This window comes from Canis lupus, chromosome 7 (assembly GCF_003254725.2).
Source record: "Canis lupus dingo isolate Sandy chromosome 7, ASM325472v2, whole genome shotgun sequence".
NCBI classification, from domain to species: Eukaryota; Metazoa; Chordata; class Mammalia; order Carnivora; family Canidae; genus Canis; species Canis lupus.
The window spans coordinates 73,018,982-73,043,549 of NC_064249.1; the positions used below are offsets into that span (position 1 = coordinate 73,018,982).

The following is a 24,568-nucleotide window of genomic DNA, read 5'->3' on the forward strand; positions in this document are numbered from 1 at the left end:
CAGGCTGCTTTTTTCAAACCTGGCACTGAACTAGGGAGCAGAGATGGGAAAAGTATAAGATTTAGTTATTTATTTAGACAGAGAGAGAGATAATGAGTGAGGGGAGGGGCAGAGGGAGAGAGAGAATCCTCAAGCAGGCTCCTTGCTGAGTGTGGAGCCTGACACAGGGCTCAATATCATGACCCTGAGATCATGACCTGAGCTGAAATCAAGAGCTGCTTAACCAACTGAGCCACCAGGTATCCTTGGAGAAGTGTAAGTTTAAGTGCTACTAGATTTGCTGTTCTAACCAAGATTTAGCTGTTTTTGTTACTTAAGCACTCCTTTGGTCGCATCCTTTGGGCTAGTAGCCTTGGTGAATTAAAGCCTTTTTCTGTGCCTCAATTTTCTTATATTATAAATTGGGGAGAAAAGTAATTCTCCCCAACCTAATTCACAGGGTTGTCTTTAGCATCAACTCACTTACCATGTGTAAAAGCACTTTGTAAGTTGTATAATGCTAAATGAAGTCAGCTATTTCAATTTTTTGTTGTTGCAACAAAGAGATATAAAAAAGGTAGAATTTAAAGTTTGTCAGTAGCAACACCATGGAGTGTTGCTGACCTAAATTCTTGACAGTGTTCTTTTCCCTTTTATGGCATGAATGGTAACATACATTAAATACTGTCCTGTGTGTCTTGCTTTACTGACTTAAAAAATCATGGTGATTATTCTATATCATTATTCCATTATCAGTTTACAAAGTTGGATTGTGTCCAAAAGTCTATTGCTATTAAGATTTATGCACTAGTGAACAAACTTGCATATATGCTATTTATCACAAACAATGTATATTTGTAGGATAAATTTACAGATGTGGCATTGTTGGATTATTTTATACTTTGATAAATATTTTCAAAATGTTTTCCATAAAGAGTAACAGTTTACACTTCCAATGGAAGCATGTGCTTATTTTCCCAACATTAATCATTACTGAGGACTAAATGTGTTTTATTTAGGTTATAAGCCCCAAGACTTCAAAGGTACTACAAAAATCACCCTCTTCAAGAAGAATGGTAAGAAAACAATTTCCTTTTCTCTCTTATTAACTCCTTATATGGTATTCTCTGGCTTTATCTACCATAATATGTGCATAATTTTGGTCATGATATATCCTTTAAACTTGACATTTCATGTGGCACATGAAGAAATAGTATAGGGAGGGATCCCTGGGTGGCGCAGCGGTTTGGCGCCTGCCTTTGGCCTAGGGCGTGATCCTGGAGACCCGGGATCGAATCCCACGTCGGGCTCCCGGTGCATGGGGCCTGCTTCTCCCTCTGCCTGTGTCTCTGCGCCTCTCTCTCTCTCTCTCTCTGTGACTATCATGAATAAATAAATAAAATCTTTAAAAAAAAAAAAAAAAAAAAAAAAAAAAAAAAAAGAAATAGTATAGGGAGAGAGTCAACTAACTGATGACTCAAAATGTATGGTTAGGCAGCCTGTAAGCAATTATGAATACTGTAGGAATTTTCAGGGAAAATGTGATTATTATGATCATAGGAAAGTGATCATAATATCTTACAGAGACTTCTGGAGAGCTGGAAGAGGGGGGGCATGAAATGACCAAAAGAGTGTTTTAGGAGTATAGTCTTGGTTCCAATGACCCAGGGACACTCTGTACAACCCCCATAACCACCCAGTCCACCCTCCACCAACATCCATTCCTTGGTATGCTCTTCTGGTTCTTACTGGTGATAGCAGAAAGTACCATAATAACTGATTCTATTTTAAAATGTTTTCTAGTGCTATTGTAACAAAGTATGACAAACTAGTTAGCTTAATATATTAGAAATTTATTCTCTCACAATTATGCAGGCTAAAAGTCTGAAATCAGGGTGTCTGCCTAGTTCCTTCTGAAGACTGTGAGAGAAGGATCTGTTCCTGACATCATTCCTAGCTTTTGGTGATGCCACCAATTCTTGATATTCCTTAGCTTGTAGATGTATCACTCCAATCTCTGCCTCCATCTTTACACATTATTTGTGTGTTTGTGTGTCTTCTCCTCTTATAAGGACGGTAGCCATATTGGATGTATGTCCACCCTACTCCATTATGACCTCATCTGAGCTAATTACAACTGCAATGACCCTATTTCCAAATACAGTTATATTCTCAGCTACTGGTAGTTAGAATTTCAACATATCCTTTGGGGGGACACAATTCAACCTATAACATATTCCTTTTAGGGTATATATTGAGTCAATTCAACAACATAAGCCTTCTACATCAACAGTGCTATCCTTTGAGAATGTTCAAATTTAAAATGATTATCTGAGGACTTAGCCAGATCCTCAGATAGAAATTTCTTTCTTTTATTTTTTTAGAAATTTATTTCTTTTCATATCTAGATAGATAATTAATTTTAAAATATTCAAAATTTGGAAACAAAAGGAATTTTCCAGTCAATCTTGACAAAAGAAATTCCTGTTAATTAGAAGACGCCATTCTATTTCATTGAACAAGAGCTCCAAGTTAGGTCTGCAGGCCAGTCTTGTCATATGAAAGCAGAGATACTCAGAAGTCCATATGCTGCTCTTCAGGGTGTTATCATACACTTTGAGGAATCAAGTTTTAAATGCTCATTTGGAATTCAATTTGGGCCCACCAATCATTGTTACTAACTAAAGAAAAAGGATATTTAAAAAGCTATATTTTATAACTGATTCTTAACTCTTTGAGAAGGTTGATCTTAAAATATACTGAAATACAGAATTCAACCTAAAGTAAGCTTATTTTAGGGCACAGTCAAGAAAATGAACTGATAGAAACATGAGATTTTGTCATAACATAGTGCTACTTCTCTGGTTATTTTAAGGCATTATACAGGGCCTACGTATGTAACAAAAGTAAAGTCCCAGGTTAAGTTTAGTGTATCTTCCTTTGAAAAGAACGCAGTATTTCATTCTGGTTTAATACTGGTCACAAAAGCAGTATTTCATTCTGGTTAAATACTGGTCACATTTACATGTTTTCCTAATTCACATTGCCACTGATTTTCATATCTCTTAAGTGTAGTCATTAAAGTGATATTCATCCTAGTTTGACAGAATGTACTGAATTTTTCCCCATTGGCAGTCTGACGTGCCGGAAGGAGTCATAAGGGTCCATGCTCCACTTCTCTCTAAGGTGTCCATGGCCATTCAACTCACTAGTCACACCAAAGCCAAAGACATACTGGCAAAATTTCAATATGAGAACAGGTGAGTAAAAGTGAATATAGGTCTTTGTACAAGGAAGGTGATCTTTTATTAGATGAATAACTTTCTAGGCATTTACAAAGTTGGCCTTTTTGAAAAGTTAGGACCCGTTACTTTGGAGACTACCAGTAGAGGAAGTCAAAGTAGAGAAAGAGATTAGGTAGACTGTAGAATTGTTGATAACAAAGGTATTTGTTTTTTTTTTTTCTTTTTTAAGAAATTTCTACAAATAGGATTCCTAATAGATATCTTCTATCTTGGTGGTTTCATTTACTCCACGAGTTTTACTTTTTATTAGAATAAAAAAATATAGCAAGTTAGTTTTAGAGATACCTGGAATAACATTCCAGGCTTCATTGGGCTTCAACATGCATAGATCAGATAAAGTTTACATAGTTAAATAGACATTATAGCCATTGTTTTCCTTGAAACATGCTACTAATAAATCTTGGGATCAGAATTTTATTTACAAAAAAAAAATCCTTTTGCTCATCTGCAGTAAGTCACCTTGAAACAGCCTCAATCAGGATAATTTTTCTGTAGGCATGCTTATTCAGGGGTAAATATTTGCCCTGAGATTTTTAAAAGATGAGAAGCATGAGAAGTACTAGTTTAAATCCTTCCATTAGAGAACAGGTGCAGAGAGAGAGAGTCTTTTTTTTTTTAAGATTTTATTTATCTATTCATGAGATAGAGAGAGACAGACAGACAGACAGACAAACATAGGCAGAGAGAGAAGCAGGCTCCTTGCAGGAAGCCCGATGTGTGGCTCGATCCTGGACCTGGGGATCACGCCCTGAGCTGAAGGCAGACACTCAACCACTGGCCACCCGGCGTCTCGAGAGAGAGAATCTTGAGCAGACTCTATGCTTAAGCCCCAACATGGGGTTTGATCTTACAACCCTGAGACCATGACCCTCACTGAAATCAAGAGTCGGACACTTAATTGAGCCACCCAGGTGCCTAGAAATAATTAAATAATTAAAATATTCTTAAAGAGAAATCTTCCAATCATGTTAAAAAGGAGTACCCATGTTGAGGGGGAAAAAGGTGATTGCAGAAGATTATGTACTGTAAGAATCCATTTATATAACATTTTGAAGTGACAAAATTTTAGAAATGGAGGGTAGGTTACTAGTTGCTAGAAGCTGGGGAGAGGAGATTGTGGGGAGGGGAGATGGGTACCCTCATAAAAGGGTAACACAAGGACCTGGCAATGTAGGAGTTGCTCAGTACCTTGACTCTAATGGTAGATCAAAGAACCTATACAAGTTGTATTGAACTTAATACACACAAAAATGAGTACAAGTAAAGTCGGAAATCTAAATAGGATAGGTGGATCATATTAATGTCAATATGCTTAACTGTGACATTATACTGTATTTGTATAAAATGTTACCATTTGAGGAGAAGTGGGCAAAGAGTATGAGGAAATTTTCTATATTATTTCTTACAATTACATATGAATCTACCACTATCTCAGTAAAAATATTTCAATTAAAAAAAAACAAGAATGGCCAATAAAAATAATCTATGGTGTTAGAAGCCAGAGTAGTGTTTTTCTGTGGGTGGAAGGGATAGTGATTAAGAAGCCATGATAGTGGCTTATGGGGGCTGGTTATGTGGTATATTCACTTTGTGAAAATTCTTCAAGTATTCTTATAATATGTGCATATTTTGTATGTTCTCTTTATCTCTCTCTAAATATACATATGTGTATATATATATACTTACATAAAAAAGTATGTATATATATATATATATATATATATATATATTTACATAAAAAAGAAAAGAAGAGTAGAGTAGACAGGGGCCAAGAGGAACCCTGAAAACTTAACTTTTCTCTGCTGCTAAGACACTATAAGTAGTTACCACTAAGCAGTAATAGACTTTGAATTCCTCTGGGGGGATCAAATGTGTGAGAAAACTGCCTTTACACTCTGATGTAGACCTTTTGTAGAATAAAAGTGTTTCTAATAAAAATAAATTAGAATCAGTGACTATAGGTAGATGCAAATCCTTTTTATGAACTTCAGAAGATGTTGTCCAGTCCATTTTCTTAACTAGTTAGAACTGTGGCCAATTTAAGTTTAGTTGTAAGTTGGTACATCTGTGCCTGTTTCACTAGATGTTTATTTTCTGACTCCTAACCACCTCTTCTGTTTATGTAAAAAAAAAAAAAAAGAGAGAGAGAGAGAGAGAGAAAGAAGTCCCATTCTTCCCAGGTCCTCCCTGTTACGACTAAAACTCTTTGGACATAATATAATGACAAGCACAGGAAGACTCTGAAAGGTAGAAAGACAAGTGCTGACTGCCTAGGGATATCAGACCTGTGAAAAATCATGGTGGTGAGTTCCTGGGTTTCCTTATTGCCTCCTATATGTCTAGACAGGGTGCTATGGAAACCTTCAACCTGGCATCAGCACAGACCATAAATGAGCTTTAGAGAGTCTGTTTCCCCATCCAAAAGACTGAAGAGAAGGTAGCCTAACCACAAAAAAACATTTTGGCAATGTTTGCCCTACTCAACCAAACACCAACAGGAAAACACACCACTACACCTGTGATTTCAGTGGAACCAAGCAGGCAACTGATCTACATGCCCCACCCAACAGAATCAGGTGGTGATTCAGTTCCCAACCACGATAGTGTCAGAAGGGTCCTGCCTCTAGCTGAGTTTCCTCCACCCAGCAGCAGTGAGACCTAATAAATCCGTTCAAGGCAGTTATCCACTAGCTTCACCCCACCCTCAGAGTCAGTAAGGCACAGTGAAGAGCATCTTACCCAACAGCAACAAAGAAGCATGAGTCAACCTTCTGTTTCCTCTCCCTGGTGGCAGCAGAGCCCAGCAGGGAGCTGATCGTATACCCCCAATCCAAGGCAGCAAAGTAGTGCCAATTGGTGTCCCACTTTCACTGGGCAGGTGGCAGTGGGGTCCAGCAAAGAGCTGAACGTACACACCCACCCAGACCTTGTGCTAAACTTCAACAGGAGGAATTCCTGCCAAAAAATGATTAAGTAAGATTCAGAGTCTCATGATATCCAAAGTGTCTGCAATATGATACAAAATCACTTATTATACTAAAACCAGGAAAATCACGATAAGAATGAGAAAAGACAATTGAGAAATGCCAGTGCTAAATTGAATCAAATGTTAGAATTATCTGACAAAAGCAACCATCACAAAAAAAGCTTCAACAAGCAATTATGAATTCTCTTGAAACAAATGAAAAAATAGAAAATCTCAGTAAACAAAAAGAAGTTAAAATGAAATGAAAATTATAGAACTGAAAGAATAACTGAAATAAACTCCCTAGATGGGCTCATTAGTAGAGTGAAGATGACAGAGGATATAGTCAGTAGACTTGAAGACATATCAATAACATTATTTATTCTGAATAACAGAAAGAAGACCGACCCAAAAAAGTGAATATAGTCTCAGGGATTCATGGGCTGTAATGCATGGTACTGCATCAGTGCAGTACCAAAAGTAGAGAAAACAGAGAGGAACTAAAAAAGTATTTGAATAAATAATGACTGAAAACTTTCCAACTTAGCAAAAGGTATAAACCTATGTATTCAAGAAACTAAGTGAACCCAAATAGGACAAACCAAAGAAATCCCTTCCAAAACAACATAATTAAACTTGTAAAAAATTAAAGACAAAGAAGAAAACCTTGGGACCCTTGAGAGGCAGAGTGGTTGAGCGTCTGCCTTCGGCTCAGGTCATGATCCTGGGGTCCTGGGATCAAGTCCCACATTGGGCTCCCTGCAAGGAGCCTGCCTCTCCCTCTGCCTGTGTCTCTGCCTCTCTCTCTCTCTCTGTGTGTCTCTCATTAATAAATAAATAAAATCTTTTTTTAAAAAAGGAAGAAGAAAACCTTAAAAGCACCCAGAGAGAAGCAGTGCCTTTCTTATAGGGAACATCAATTACAATCACAGTGGATTTCTCACTTGAAACCCTGGAGACCAGATGGAAGTGGCATAACATCTTTCCAAGTACTGAAAGAAAAAAACTGTTAACCTTGAATTCTATGTCATGCAAAAAACATCTTTCCAGGATGAAAGGGAAATGAAGACATTCTTGGGTCAAGCAAAATTAAAGGATTTTTTTGCTAACAAATTTACCCATAAAGAATGGATAAAAAGGAAGTCCTGTAAATAGAAAGAAAATGATAACAAAGGCCTGAAACATCAAAGGAAAGGAGAATATAACTATAATTGATTATCCTGCTTCTTATGTATTTCTTAAATCATATTTGATGGTTGAAGTAAAAATAGCACCATCTGATATGGTGCTCAGTGTATGTATGTAGAAAACATATTTAATACAACTTTATTTATTTTTTAAAAAAATTATTTATTTGAGAGAGAGCGAAGGGGGATAGTCAGAGGGAGAGAGATAATCTCAAGAAGACTCCTTGCTGAGTGAGGAGCCAGACACGGGGCTCCATCCCACAACCTCAAGATGATGACCTAAGCCAAAATCAAGAGTTGGATGCTCAACTGAGCCACCCAGGCACCTCAAGACAACTATATTTTAAGAGAGTTGAAGCTCAGCGCTCCTTATTGTCTGCATAGTAACTTCCCTCCAAAGACTGCATTATGTAACAAGGGAAAAAGAATAACTTCATAGTCATGAAATCTGACCTCAGCCAGGTGAACAAGGTTAACATCAACAATGATGAGTCACACTGATAGTAAATACCCCGATAAGAAATGATGAAAATGGCACTTTACCTCTGTCCCTTTCCTCCCAAGAATACATAATTCCAGCCTAAACATGAGAATAACATTGGACAAATCCCAGTTTGGAAACATTCTACAAAATACCTGATGAGTCCTCAAAACTGTCAAAGAAATCAAAAACAAGGCAAGTTTGAGAAAATATCAGAGTCAAGACAAGGCTAATGAGACATAACTATGTATTAGTTTCCCAGTACCACTCTGCTTAAAACAACAGAAATGTATTCTCTCAGTTCAGGAGGCCAGGAGTCTGAAAGAAGTGTGTCAGCAGGGTTGGTTCCTTCTAAAGGCTGTGAGGAAGAAGCTCTCCCATGCCTCTCTTCTAGCTTCTAGTGGTTGCCAATATCCATGGTTTATAGATGTATCACGCCAATCTCTCCATCTTCACATTGTCTTTGTGTTTCTCTTTTCTCCTCTTATAAGGATTCATTGGATTTTAGGGGGTCCCCTGAATCCAGGATGATTTCATCTCTAGATTCTTAACTAACTACATCTGCAAATACCCTATATCAAATAAAGTCACATTTTGAATATCCAGACAGATGTGAGTTTTGGAAGGTACATTATTCAACCAATTATAATTACTGAATATATTCCAATATTTTCGATGGGTCTCTGGAACAGAAAACAGATGCTAGGTAAAAAACAAGAACATCTGAATAAAGTATGAACTTCAGTTAATAATAATGTATTAGTATTCATTAGTTGTGATATATATATATATACACACACACATATATATGTATATATATCATATTAGTGTTAGATGTTAATAATAGGGGGAACAGAGTGTGGGGAATAATGAGAATTGTCTATAGTATTTTCACAATTTTTCTCTAAATCTAAGAGAGTTCTAAAATTAAGTTTATTTGTAAAATGTGTCAGGGCTTTTACCAATTAGGAGAACAACTTATTAATGGTGAAATAACAATTTCAGAGTAAAACAGATAAGGTTTGGTCATGCTAGAATATCAGACTTTGTTTTAAAAATGAAATCCACTTATGCATTAGTGGTCCTCTTCATTTAGCATGTTATTTATAATTCAAAGAACTAACCATAAATAGAATTCAATGCTCATTTTTAAAAGTATGAGGGTAAAGAGAATTGATGGGAGTTGATTTCTACACATCACTCAAAGTAGTAAAACATCAATCCCAGTAGACCATGATAAGTTACATATGTTATTGAGATGCCAATGAAACCACAAAGAAAATCATACAAAGCAGTATACTAAAAAATACTGTACATAAGTCTAGATATAATCATAAGAAATAGACCATATCCTGGGCCATAAAATAAAGTTCAATAAATTTAAAATAATTGAAATCATACAGAATATCTTGACCATAAAGGAATCAAACTAGATGTCAGTAACAGAAAGACAACATGATTATTTCTAAATACTTTAAAATTAAACCACATACTTCTCTAACCCATGAGTCAAAGAGGAAGTGTTAAAGGAAAAATTTTAAAGTACACAAAATGAAAATAAAACTGCAACATAATCAAATTTTGTACAGTGCAGCTAAAGCCATGCTGAGAGAAAAATTTATAGCAGTAAATGCTTACATTTAAAAAGAGGGCAGGATCTCAGAACAAGTTAGTTTCTACCTCTAGAAACTAGAAAAATAAGAGCAAAATGAACACAAAGCAAGCAGAATGAAGAAAACAATAGAAGAGCAGAAATCAGTAAAGTTAAAAACAGGAAAATAATAGAAATCAGTAAAACAAAAAGCTTTAAAAAATTGGTAAATTTCTAGAAAGACTAACAAAAATAAAAAGAAATCACCAATATTAGGAATAAAATAGAAGGTATCAAAGTATATAATGCTTCTCATAAAAGGATAAGGAAATAGTTAACAAACTATATGCTCAAAGTCAAAAACTTAGAAGAAATGGACCAATTCCTCAAAAACCACAAATTATCAAAAGACAGCCAAGATGAAATAGTTTTATAACCATTAAGGAAATTAAGTCTTTAAAAGTTTCCCAAAAATGAGCAGCCTGGGTGGCTCAGCAGTTTAGTGCCACCTTTAGCCCAGAGTCTGATCCTGGAGACCTGGGATTGAGTCCCACGTTGGGCTCCCTGCATGGAGCCTGCTTCTCCCTCTGCCTGTGTCTCTGCCTCTCTCTCTCTCTCTCTCTCCCTCTCTGTGTGTGTCTCATGAATAAATAAATAAAATCTTTAAAAAAAAAGTTTCCCCCCCCAAAAAATCTTTAAGCCAAGATGGTTTCACTGGTGAATTCTAGCAAATGTTTAAAGAATTAACACCAATTTAGCACATTCTTTTTCCAGAAAATAGAAAAGGAAGGGACACTACCTAACTCATTTTATGAAATTATTTATTGATCAGACGTCAAAGACAATAAGCAAACACTGCAGACTAATATCTCTCATGAACTTAGAGACAAAAGTCCTCAAAAGAATATCAGCAAATCTAATCCAACCTATATTAAAGGAATTACAGTGACCAGGTGGGTTCTTTACAGGTATGCAAGTTTGGCTCAATATTTAGAAATTAATGTATTCCACCATTGGATTGGAGAAAAATCATATGATCATGTTAATTGATACAGAAGAAGCATTTGACAAAATCAAATACCTATGCATGATAAAAATCCCTCAGTGAACTAGGAAAATGGAGAACTTCCTCAACTTGATAAAGACCATCTACAAAAATCTACAGCTAACATCACACCTTACGATGAATGATGGAATACTTTCCTTCCAAGATCAAGAACACTACTTTTATTCAAAATACTATTAAAAGATTAAGCCACTGCAATAAGGCAAAAAAAAGGGAAAGAGAAAGAAAGAAGAAAGAAGAGAAAAAGAAAGGAAAGAAAGAAAGAGAAAGAACAAATGAATGGACAGGTATACAGATTGTAGAGGAAGAAAAAACACATAACATTAAATTTATCATTTTAAATTTACAGTACACTGATATTTAGTGCATTCACATTGCAATACAATATTACCACCATCCATCTTCAGAAAGATTTTATCATTCTATACTCAGACTCTGTCCCCAGTAAACAATAACTCATTTTTCCCTCCCCTAGCCATTAGTAACTGCTCTTCTACTTTCTGTCTGTATGAATTTGACTATTCTAATCATTGATTTTTTAAAAATATTTATTTATTTTAGAGAAAAAGGGTTTGGGGGAAGGGGCAGAGGGAGAGGGAAAGAATCCCAAACAGACTCCCTGCTGAGCATGGGGCCAGATATAGGGTTCCATCTCACAACCCTGAGATCATGACCTGAGCTGAAATCAAGAGTTAGATGCCTGAAAACCTGAGCCATCCATGCCCCCTTGTAATAACTGATTTTTGACAAAAGCACAAAAGCAATTCAATAGATAAAGGACAGCCTTTTTAACAAATGATAAATGATGCTCTAGAAGCTGGACATCTATAGGCAAAAAACAACGCACAATGGGTCACAGATGTAAATGTAAAATATAAAACTATAAAATTTAGAAAACAGGAAAGGAGAAAACCTTTGTGATGTAGGGCTAGATTAAAGTTGACATCAAAAGCATGATCCAGGGTTGCCTGGTTGGCATAGTCAGTTGAGTCAAAGACTCTTTCAGCTCAGGTCATGATCTCAACTTCCTAAAATCAAACCCCATATTGGGCGCCATGGTCAGCAGGGAGTTGGTTTGAGGTTTTTTTCCTCTGCCCCTTCCCCTGCACTTTCTCTTTCTAAAACAACAAATATTTTTAAAAACCTAGAATGTTCCATAAGAGATAAAAATTGATAAATTGTATGTCATCAAGATTGAAAACTTATATAGTGAAAGACTCAATGAAAAGGATAAAAAGACAAAGATACTTACAAACCTCTTAGGCAGCAAATGAGTAACTAGTATCTAGAATATATAAAGAAAACTAAATACTCAGCAGCCCCGGTGGCTCAGCGGTTTAGCACCAACTTCAGCGCAGGGCATGATCCTGGAGACTCAGGATCGAGTCCCACATCAGGCTCTCTGCATGGAGCCTGCTTCTCCCTCTGCCTCTGTCTCTGCCTCTCTCTCTGTGCGTCTCTCATGAATAAATAAATAAAATCTTAAAAAAAAAAAGAAAACTCAATACTCAACAAAAGGAAAAAAAAACAATCCAATTTAAAAATGAGCAAAAGACATGAACAGGTATTTCACTAAAGAGAATATACAGGTACACATAGGAAAAGATGTTCAGTATCTTTAACCATTAGGGAAGTGCAAAGCCACAATGACTTATCATTAAACACCTCTGAGAATGGCTAAAATAAAAAAAATAATGATAACACCAAATACTGGTAAAGATACAGAGATCTTTGGATCACTCATACATTAGTGGTGGGAACATAAAAGGGTATAATCAGTCTAAGACTGTTTTGTAGTTTTTCATAAGACTAAATATGTAACTGCCATGTGATCCAGTTTTCACAGTCAGGCATTTTTTTTCTTTTTTTTTTTTGTTTTTTTTGTTTTTGTTGTTGTTGTTTTGTTGTTGTTGTTGTTGTTTTTAGACATTTTTTTTCTAAAGTAATCTCTGCACCCTGTGTGGGGCTCACACTCACAACTCTGAGATCAAGAGTCACACAGTCTACCAGCTGAGCCAACCAGGTGCCCTGTGGGCATTTGTCCCAAAGAAATGAAGATTATATTCACACAAAAAGCTGTATATAAATGCTTATAGCAACTTCATTTATAATAGTAAAAACTGGAAAAGAATCCCAAACATTCTTCAACAGTAAATAACAAACTGGCACATCCGTAAGATGGTGTGCTACTCAGCAATAAAATGCAACACCTTGGGTGAATCTCCAGGGGTTTATGCTAATTGAAAAAGAAAAAAGAAAGCCAATACAAAAAAGTTTCATACTCTGTGTCTCCATTTATATAACATTTTTGAAGTGACAAATTTCTAGAAAATGTGGAATAGAGAAGAGGTTACCAGGGATACAGGATGAGGGTAGAGAGGGAGGTGAGTGGGCTATACAAGGGAAACAAGGGATCTAGTGGTGATGGAAAATGTTCTGTATCTTGACTGAACTGATGTTGACATTCTGATTGTGACAGCACACTAGAGCTCTGCAAGATTTTACTAGGGGAGAAAACTGAGTAAAGAGTACAAAAGGTATATCTGTGCAGTTCTTAAAACTATGAGCAAATTTACAATGATCTCAACTAAAATGTTTAATGAAATAAATAATATAGGGCACACACCTTTCTTCTTTAAAAGAATTGAGGTCGATCTTTTTGAAGTAACTAAGCTTAGAAGTCATTCCTCACATGGGATGAAGATCAGCCACTCTTCCACCACAGCGTTCTAGCCCGGGATGGAGAAATGAAATTGGGCAACTATTTTCTCTGACTTGCTTTCACTAAAGAGCAGAAACATGTAATGAAGTCAATATTAGTTTGAAAAGCTTTAGGCAAGTTTAGAAACATGACATGGACAAAAGAGAGAATTCCAGTCAGTTTTGGGAAAAAGAGAAATGAAACCTGACTTCTTTTGAACTGAGAGTAATGTGACCAGTAACAAGGCAATATTAAACATCCAGCTGCTCCTTCACTGGCCGTGGTGTGTCTATAACAGTCCTCTCTTAAGTGAAGCTGACAGTTGTGGATAGAATGGGCTCCAGGTTGTTGTAGGGCACAGCAGCATCCATCTTGATTTGGATAGTCCCATCCTTTCTGTGCCTTGGATATTGGGCTGTATCAAACAAATAAAATTGAGTTTTTTAATCATAACTTTAATAACAATTTGCGGATGTATTTCATTCAAGGCAGAGGAATTGTTTGTTGCCATGGTTTACCTCAGCTCATGGAAGAGGGTTAAGTTAGATTGCTTTCTTTTTTTTCTTTTTTTCTTTTTTGTTTTCAGTTATGGTTCATCAGAATGCATTAAAATTCAGAACCAACGGTTATATGAAATTGGAGGAAATATAGGTAAGCATTCTCTAATGGTTTTTACTACTAAATTCTCTGATTGCTCTAAAAGAAATACGATGCTATTGTAAAAGCATATTTTATAAGTTTCTTAGTATAAATTCGACATCAATAAGTTTCTGAGTTTTTAATCTCATATGAGAACAGTTGTAGGAATTCCCTGAAATACTCTCAAAATTGAAATGTGAATATTCTGGTTGATATGGAGTAGACTTTTGTGTCTTTTAAGTGTGCCTCAAAGTTGGAAAGTCTGTTCCTAAAGGTTCCTGCAAAACAGAGAACATCATGGAACTTTGAAACTGTGACACTCTTTTTGTTTAACTTCCCTGGTTTCACCCTCAGTTCAGGTCCATTCTTCCTATTTCTCTGAGGGGAAACAAAAAGGAATCAAAGGGAAGTTGCCTCTGCTTGCATCTGTGTCCTATCTTCCCCTTCGTTCATGTCTTCTGCTTGCCCTCTGCACAGTCTGGATGCACCACCCCAGCTCCCATTATAGCCAGCACCAGCATGTGTACCTCCCTTCATGTTCCTACCTGCTGCTTGGGGCCTTGCTCCAGCCCCCATTCTCTCCTGCACCCAGTTTTCCCCTCCCAACTGCATCATTTCCAACTGCATAAACATTTTTGATAATTTCTCTCATGGTCAAGACTCTCTCTTGACCCCCACCCTGCCCCGTCCCCACACCTTCAAGCCTATTTCCATTTCATCGTTCTGCTTTACAGCAAAAACTCCTTGAATCCATTTTCTGTCCTCTAGTTTCTTCCTCTTGTTCTCTCTTGAAACCACTCCAGTCAAGTGTTACCCCGCAACACTCAACCAAAATTGCTCTCTTGTTGAGGCCACTGGAGAACTCTTACCTTGTGAGATCCAGTCATTCGTTCTGTCTTGATAACTGCCTGAATTGATCTTTCCCTCCTTTGAAAACACACTTTCTTCACCTGGTTTCATTGACAACCTAAGCTTTTGGGTTTTGTCCCACTTCACTGGCAGCTCCTGAGTCTCTTTTGCCTGCTACTTCTCATCCTCTCAACCTTCAATGTGGAAAACTTGGGGTCAGGCCCCACAGTTATGTGTCTATAAGACACATAACATTTTTGGTGAGTTCAATCCATCTCATTGCTTTAAATACACATAATATGCAACGCCTTACAAATTCTTTCCAGACTTCCTCTCAACACCAGCCTTGCAGATCTAGTCATCAGGCACATTTTGCCACGGAGCCTTTGTACTAGGCACATTTTGCTATGCTCTCCTTTAGATTATTCGTTTCTCACTCCTTCACCTCCTGCCAGGTGTTTGCCTCTAGGTCACCTTCTCAAAGACACCTTCCAGGATCTCACTTTCTCTAGGTGTGCCTTCCCAGCTTTGTTCTCTCATGTACTTACCACCACCAGACTTATTTTATATTATACTTGCTGATTTGCTGGTTGTCTTTTATCATTTTGAATGTAAGTGCCCTGAGGGCAAGTGTATTTGACTGTCTGATGCATTTCTGTAGCCCTAGCCCCTGGAATAGTGCCTGGCATATAATAACTTTCAAGAAATATTTTATAAATGAGTGAATGAATCAAGCAAATAATCAAATATTGGTAGTTTTGTTTGAGACTTTGGTGTAGATTTCAAACACACTCTACGTAAAGATTTTCAAATGTATTTGCCTCATGGAATGATCTTTTTGTTGTTATCATTTCTAGATCTCCTGCCTATGGGCATTGCATCTGTATGTAAAGAAACAAAATGACCATTCCTAAAATGAACTTGATTTTAATATTTTCTAGCCCTAGTCAAGTTACTGTGTGTAAAGCCGTTAGAGGACACATGTTATTATATAAATTATCAGTTTATACCTTAAACGGGTTCTTGCCATGTTTTTCTAATTGATGTGGTAAGTCTGGGGAACAATTTGCCTATAGTTTGTAGTCTTTTTTCCCCCACAATTTTGCGTGGAATTTATTTGAGTATTTCGCAGTCAGAAAGAAACAAAGAGAAAGAGAAAGGCAGGCAGGCAGACTGGCTTTGCTAAAGAACCTCTAATATGTATCTACTTATTTTGGCTGAGAGAACTATATTGGCCTTATTCGAACCTTACCAACATTCACGTGCACACATAAAAGTGTGCACTCTCGAAAACATTCTCTGATTTTCTCTTTCCTTTAGGGCAGCATTGCTTGGATCCAGATGCTTATATATTGGATGTATATCATGTAAATCCTCAAGCAGAGTGGGTGATAAAACCCCAATCAAGTTTTTGAAATACCCCCAAGATGGCACCTATCATGTATTATATGCCAAGAAGATTCTACATTTGGTAGGGAAAATAACAAGACTACTTTTGACATGTTTATTCCAATAACCCTCGTGGTGTTTCTCAGCCCAAGTGGCATCTCCCAGTGTTGTCAGCATGAATTGTTGGTGGAGGAACTGGTTGACTGAGCTGAGGCTTTCTCCTATGGTTCTTTTCTCCTATGGAAAGACGAGGTGATCGTTCCAGAAGAAAGGCCAATCTAGTATATGGAACTCTGATCTAGTACTTTGACTTCACAACAGAAATGAATTTGGTCCTATGCCTAGAGATTAAAAAACACTTCTCTAGGTAGCAGATGCTACCAAACACAAGAGGTGGAAGAGTTTTTTTTTTTTTTTTATACTTATGTTATATACATATGTAGACCTTTTTGAACAAGAATGACAGAAATATCAGTAATTTCTGTTCAGCAAAATAATTCAGATCGGCTTTTCAAAGGGAATCAGTTTCTGAATTTTTGCATATAATATTGACTTGCTCCCAAATTGGAGGAGGATGAACTTTGGTTGAAAGAACACTGTATTGTTATGTATGTTGTACTGTATTATGACTATCTGCATATTGGTGCAAATGAACATTTCTCTATTGTGGACTATTGAAAATTGATGTTTTTCAAGCTTATTTTCTTATGAGCACAGGTTCCATAACAAAGGTTAGTTTGACAGAGGGTGTTCTTATACTCTCATAATCTTCTGTGTGGTTAATAGTCATAGAACCTCTATCTTTTCATCGTGATTATGGTGCTCAATGAATAGCTTTCTGTGTGCCAAGCACAGATTTCCTTTCCTGATCCAACATATCATTTTTTTTAATTTTACAGCTGTAGATAGTCACTTCTGTAGCCCCAACTTAAAAATATAGCATTGCCTTTATCCAACTGCTCTTTATGCAAGAGTACTGAAAAATACTGTTATATCAAGATTTTATATGCTGTAAAAGCAAATTTTGTTTCTGTTCATCAATCATAGACATGGCCAAGCACTATGGATTAGCCTCAGGCTTTAAAATCAGATGCATATTTGGGAAGCCGGAAACTGTCTCACTGTGAAGGTCCTGCAGAGCCATTTTCCAGACTTGCAATTGGCAAGAACACACAGTTCTCCACAGTCTAATGGAGAGCAAATCTGAAATGTGCTGAGGGGTCAGACAGCTCTGCCTTTCATCTTGAGACTGCAGATACAGTTCTTCTAGGGTTAGCTAGAAATGGGAACAGAGGTCTCATTTATCCCACATATGTGCTTTGGATTAGAATCCACAGATTAGGATTTTGATGAATTTATATCAATTTTAATGACATTTAATGCCCAAATGACTCTCTTTTGCAGTTCAAACAATAAAGTTGCTCAAAATACAGAAAACATTTTGCCAGTGTTTTGGTAAATGTTTTTACCAATGTTTCTAGTTACCAATTCTCAAAACTTAATGCGATAATAATTTAAGCCCACATATAGAAGAATTTTTTTTCTTTTCTTTTTCAAAAGCAGGGCTTGAACTCAAGACCCTGAGATCAAGACCTGAGCCAAAATCAAGAGTCGGATGCTTAACCGACTGAACCACCTTGGTGCCCCTAGGAGAAATCTTTTATATGCTGCATTATGCCTTGATAGCTCTAAAAAAACATTATTTATTTTCAACATGTAGATAATTATGTTTCTGGCCATTAGGATTTTTATTATATTTTTATAAAAAACTCAAATTCATTTTATTTGAGAATTTTTATTTCCTATGCCTGAAAACCCTTTAGAAGATAAACATGTATCCTGTAGGTTTTTAATTTATTCCTACATTTCATCATTTTTTAATGTTTGGTTAATTGATGGCATGTGAGTTTACATAATGAATTTCAAGAGTTTGAAAAAAATGCTTTTATTGTTTTTGTAATACGGACAACAGGAGTAAATATTTTTTGCAGTTGCTAACTTCCAAGGCATAAGATGGCAGTAATTTATACTCACACATGGAAGAAATTCTTCAAATTAGATATCTATACTTCTATAAAAGGACAGGGGACTGATTTTTCTCATTGTGTTTTCCCCTAATTTCAAATAGTTACATTCTACTGTGTTTTTATAGGAGATTTACAAATCTAATTTTTTACTTGAGAATTTTCCCATCTTCATACTGAAAACACATTAAAGCCTATATATAAGATCTGAAGGTTTTAAGATTTACTCTACTTGTCATTAGTTTAAATAAGTAGCTAACAGATGACAGATAAACAACAGTTTTTAAATTTTTTACCCACTTTTGTGTGGTGTCAGATGTCGAAGACTCAGCCGAGTCAATAGCTTTAAATTAATTACTTGAATGTATTTAAGGATGCGTGACAACTTTCAGGTAACTATGTATTATGGAAGGCATGTCAATACCAAATAACTTTTATTCTTAGTCATAGGATTAACTAAGTGGTTGAAGGAGAATTTTCCGTAGACACACAGACTAATAAGAGTAGAGGTTCTTTTTACTAATTTTATTCTTAAAGAATTAAACCCCTACAATTACAATTCAAAAATGTCTATCAAATAATTATTGAAACCATCTTTGTTTTATCAAAATTGTTTTAAAATAGTTACAGTAGTCTGTAAAACTGAGTAATATGTTTGCAAACAAAAGAAGAGTCAGATCCTGGACTTCTAGATTCAGTTCTTACTAGCTTCCTCCCCTCTTCCCAAGTGCTCTTGATATACGGTTAGGAAAATAATATCCAGGAAAGTATTAGAGAATGTTAACATTTTAGTGACACCTAATCAGAAAAAAGCCCTAGAGCTGGCTCATTGTTTTCTCCATTTTGCGAAAGAGGATTCCTTTGTCAAGCAGCTCACTGAGGGATATGATTCTTGGAGCCAGTGATCTTCAAATAAACTGGAATATTAATTTCATTACAATGTGTACACAGTATTAACTACCTCACTTGCCTTTCTTGGGAAAAAATGACTTTAACAGTTTTTGTTACAAACTTAGTCTGAGTCTTATTATTTAAGTCACTTCAGTTAGCTTTCAGTGTACATGTAATATACATTTAATGATGTAAAAAATGTTTAGCACAAGCTTTAAAGCCAAAAATACTCTGTAACTGTGACGTGTGGTATACTCTGAGAGAATTCGTGTCCTTTAGTTATTGTCTTATGTGTTTCACCATGTTGCAATGCAGGTTTTCAAGTGTGGGAATTAATAGTCATCTCTTCTTTCAGGCATTTTTCAACTGCTTTCTCCATATTGCACTTGGCTGAAAAGTAACATGAGATTAAATTGTCCCTTCTTTCTTTGAAGCATATTTCAACTGTTTTTCACAAATGTTTTACATGCCTGAAAAGAATATATATTATGGGATTAAATATTTCCTAGTTTCTGACAGGCATTTTCAACTGTTTTCCATAAATATGTCATTTAATAATAATATGACATGGATTAAAATGCTTCTTTCAGACATTTTAAATAGTTTTACACATACAGCTTACTTTAAAAACTACATCTTTTCTTTCATTTTCCAACTATTTTCTAAAACTATGTGCTCTGATTAGAAAATTATTTAATGTCACAAGAAATGCCAATGTTTTATGTTGTCTTCCATCTCAAAAGTTAATATTCTTTCATTCCAGCTTTCATTGTTAAGTATAATATATATGTTGCATTTTATCCATAAAAATAAAGAGAAAAAACCAAAAGCATTGTCACAAGAATTCTTATAATTCAGCTAGTCTAAGGGTACCACGGTGCTGGTAAAAGAACAAGAGCTTTAAAATCAAAATGTATGTGTCTGAGCCCACTCTCTGTCACTGACCCACCAGATGGTGGTCTTGTACAAAAGCCATATCACACAATAGTGATGGACAGTTGTGGACAGGGGATGAATTCAATAAACAACAGTTTCCTAAATTTGTTTGAGTTTGGGGCAGGTATTTAATATGTCTTTCTAAAAAAACGTTCTCAATACAGAAAAAACATTTGACAAAATTTAATACCAGTTCATGATTTTTTTTAGGAAAATTCAACATTGTGTATCTTGTGCAAAAGGCAAGAAAGAAAAGGCATAAAGAAAAAAAATACAAGTCTCTATTTGCAAATGATATGAGAATTTATGTGGGAAAGCCTAGAGTATCTTCAGCTGTTAGAACAATATTAAGATAATTTACCAAGGTCATGGTATACAAGATGATTATATAATAATCCATTACATTTTTATATTAGCAAATAATTAGAAAATGTTTTAACTTCCATTTCCGATAGGATCAAAAAACACAAAATACTTATGAAAACATCAAAATATATGCAAAACATGTATGCTAAAAACTAAAAACTGTTTTTGGTAGAAACTAAAGAATAGCTAAATAAATGTATAGTTATACCATGTTTCTGTATGGGAGAGATGAATGGAAGAGCATTGGCAAGATGTCAGTTCCTCACAAACAGATTTATGGATTTAATGCAATCCCAATCATAACACTAATAGGCTTTTTAAGTAGAAATTGGCAAACTAATTATAAAATTTATATGGATGCAAAGGATCTAGAACATCTAAAGTAATACTACCCACAAAAGAGAAGAAAGTTGGATTTAGAATGAGGGACTTCAAGACTTACTGTAAGTCTACAGCTATTAAGACAAGATGATACAGAAGGAAGATCAACACCTATTATCAATGAAACAAAATAGCACAGAAAGAGGTGCTCACTTAAATGGTCATTTGATTTTCAACACAGGTGTGAAAGGAACCCTATGGAGAAAGGAACTAGAAGAACTAGATATACATATCACAGGGTATACAGAAATTTGCCCAAAAGGGATCATATTGTTAATTTTAATGCCTGAAACAACTATGCCTTCAGAAGAAAACAAAATAGCTTTGTGACTTGGGGATAGGCAAAGCTTTCTTAGGAACAGAAAACTGCACTTTTAAAGAAAAAAACTTAATAAATTCAACAAAATTTAAAGTTGCTGTTTAACCAAAGAGACCATTAAGAAATCAAATAAGCAAACCACAGATTAGGAAAAAACACATATTTGTAAATCATATATTTGACAAAAGACTGACATTCAGGATATATAAAGAATTCACTAATGAAAAGACAAACACATTTTTGAAATGGGCATCATAACTTGGATATTTCATGAAAGAAGATAATACAAGTGGCCAATAATCACATAAAAACACATTCAACATCATGTGCTGTTAGGGAAATGCAAAATAAACCACAAGGAGATATTACTACGTACCAACCAGAACAATTAAAAGTGAAAAGGCTAACCATTCTGAGTGTGCAAAAATCAAAACCCTTATAATTGCCGATATAAAATGCTATAGTCATTTTGGAAAAGGGTCTAGGAGGTTTTTTTTTTTTTTAATCATTCTAACCATACAACTACCAGCTGCTATCTGAATACAGATAACAGCATAAATGAATCTCAGAAACATTATGCTGAGTGAAGAAAGCTAGACACAAAGGATTACATACTGTACAATTTCATTTACATGAAGTGCTAGGATAAGCAGAGCTAAACAATGGTGGGGCAGAAAACCCAGAACGATGATTGCTTCTGTGGCGGTGGGTATAGAGACTGGGTGGAGGGGGCATGGGGCCTTTCTGGGGAATGGAAACATTTTTTATGTGCCATCCCATGCGAGGACCCCTGGCTACATGGGCCTGTTGAGCACTTGATATGTGACTAGTCTGAACTGAGGTGTTCCAAGTATAAAATACACACCAGATTTTGGAGACTTGGTAGGAAAGAATCTCATCAGTAATATTTTACTGTTACATGCTTGATTCTAATATTTTAAATATTTACATTAAAGTGATTAAAATAAATTTCAGCAGTTTCTTTTTATTTAATGTAGCTAGTAGAAAATTCTAAGTTATATATGTGGCTTACATTATATTTCTGTGGAGCAGTATTGTTTTATATTTTGATCAGTGTCTGGGTTATAAAGATGTACATACTTGTCAAAACATAGTGAACATTTACTTAAGATTTCTGCATATCATTATATGCAAATGTTACCTCAAAAGAAAATAATTTGCAAATAACCAATATTGAACTTTAGGTAAGGAGATGCATACTGGAGTATTTCATGGAAAGTGTATTGGTGTCTGTAACTTATTTTGAACTGATTGATGAATGAATAGAGGGATACATGGATAGACATGCACCAGGCCAAATACAGTAAAATATTTATGATATAATGGTGGTGGTTATAGCACTATTCAATGTAATATTCTCTATGCTTGACATTTTCCATAGAATTTTGAAAAAAAAAGAATTCTTTTTAAAAATGTTTTTCTTTTTAAAAAAGTTTTTAAAGATTTATTTCCTTCTTTTAGAGAGAGTGAGGAGAGCATGAGTGGAGGGAGGGGCGAAGGAAGTGGAGGGCAGAGTGGGGGAGAAAGAGAGATAATCCTCAAGCAGACTCCTTGCTGAGCAAGTAACCCCATGTGTGGCTCTATTCCTATGTCCCAGGATCATGACCTGAGCCAAATTTAAGAGCCAGTTGCTTAACTGACTGAGCCACCCCGGCACCCCTGAAAAAAAAATTCTTAACACAAAAACATAAAAGCAGATTAAAGAGAATCAGGAATTTGGGCAATGCTGAGGTTCCCCTTAGATGTTTCTTTTTCTCTTCCCCACAGTAAATTACACTTTCTCCAAATATCTTCAGACAGAAGTTGAGTGGGGGTGAGAAGCAAAGAGAATGGAGAGGGTATGCTTTTGAAGTTTTACCTGAGCTATGTCAACTAGCAAGCGTATGTGTATTCTTAGTTTGTTTATAGCTTCTAGCTGACACTAATCTATTCTGAGTGTTTTGCAACCTCACCACCTTCTTCCTCACTGTGTAGCTGTGGGCCAGTGCTGGACTGTAGCTTGTGTCCTTAGATGACAGGGGCTTCTCTCCCACCACTCACCCTCACCCACTACATCTCACTTCATGCTGCCTTGGGGCTCCAACCTAACGACACGACAATCTAAACATATAAGTGCCAGAATCAGTAAGAACATACCTATCACGAATGATCAGTGGATTCACCCATCTAATAATCTATTGCCAAACACGGTAGTGGAAGCTATTTTCTAGTTTCATAAATCTTTAATCCTGCAAAACAGCTTCTTATTTTAAAGGAGTGACTTATCAGTTCAGCTTAAACAACAGATGTTTTGGAAGGAGTTGCAAAGTGATCCAGTTCTAACAAGCAATCCAAAGTTCTGTTCTCCATTATCAGTTTCATAACCCCTAGCCCTACAACTCTAGATTCAGCAGTGAAGTAGTTTAAGATGCAGATAATAAACACAAAATATACTGAACATAAAAACATCCTCCATGTCAATTAGAAAGTTAACATCACTGCATGCCATTTTGTCCATAGTTATAAGCAAAAGGTTCACAAAAAATTCTCAGGATGCCCATGTGCCACTGGCAACCTCTGTCTGAAGGAGTGTGAGAAGTTACAGATTTCAAAAGTTCACTTGATAACAACAAATAACAGAAACGTGTTCATCTTTTGGACACTACATAAAATTATTATGCAAAAATGTCGAAGAGGTCACCACGGAACAAGGCAGTCCCAGGTGTTTCTCTGAGGTTGAGGTCTTCCTCCACAATTCATACAGAGGTATAAGTCTGAGGAATTGTTCTCTTTTGTCTTTCTGTACCCACTAGAGCCAGAATAATATATCAATATATTCATTGCACTGCCCAATATGTGGAGTAAAGGGTTGCTAAACTCAACAGTTTAAAAGGATAGGTATGCATCATAAGATCTACTTTACTAAAAGCAATGCTCCTCAGCAATACAGTTAACATGTTCTCTTACTGGGTTCCCAAGAGAAAGGAGCAAGAAAGTTAATCTAAAGTCAGATTTCCAGGAGCACCTGGGTGGCTCAGTCGGTAACGAGTCAGCCTTTGGCTCAGGTCATGATCCTGGGGTCCTGGCTTTGAGGCCCGCATCTGTCTCCCTGCTCAGTGGAGCCTGCTTCTCCCTCTCCATTGGCCCATTCCCCACCCTGCTCATGCTCTCTCCACCCCCAAATATAAATAAATAATAAATAAATAAATAAATAAATAAATAAATAAATAAATAAATGTATCTCTTTAAAGTCACATTGCTATAGAGATACAGAAAAGATCATGTCATACCTTTTTTTTAACAGTCCTTCCATCCATAACATTTAACACGCTTAATATATATACAAAGTAATATATATATATAATCATTAGGACCTTTTCCATGAGACAGTAATCTTCCTTTCATCTCTTGACCAATCCATTTAGTATATGTCCAATTAATCTTAATGGGGCTCCAGTTACCTGGAGATTATGGGCATGTTTACATCAAATAATAGTAC

The 24,568-nt window shown here is 35.9% G+C and overlaps 1 protein-coding gene across 20 annotated transcripts in view; it reads left to right on the plus strand.

Moving 5' to 3' along the window:
- The window catches only part of ARHGAP28 (Rho GTPase activating protein 28), a 258,329-nt gene extending 238,433 nt beyond the window's left edge, over positions 1-19,896 (plus strand). For 16 of the 20 annotated variants that reach the window (XM_049112917.1, XM_049112916.1, XM_049112912.1 and 13 more), the window contains 3 exons: positions 999-1,055; positions 3,115-3,239; positions 16,084-19,896. In XM_049112917.1, the coding sequence (XP_048968874.1) occupies positions 999-1,055; positions 3,115-3,239; positions 16,084-16,279 (378 nt within the window). In that variant the 3' untranslated portion in view covers positions 16,280-19,896. Of the gene's footprint in view, positions 1-998; positions 1,056-3,114; positions 3,240-7,108; positions 8,527-13,861; positions 13,927-16,083 lie in introns of those variants that run through there. The other 4 variants (XM_025429478.3, XM_025429481.3, XM_025429489.3 and 1 more) reach the window with 3 other exon arrangements.
- The last annotated feature ends 4,672 nt before the right edge of the window (positions 19,897-24,568 follow it).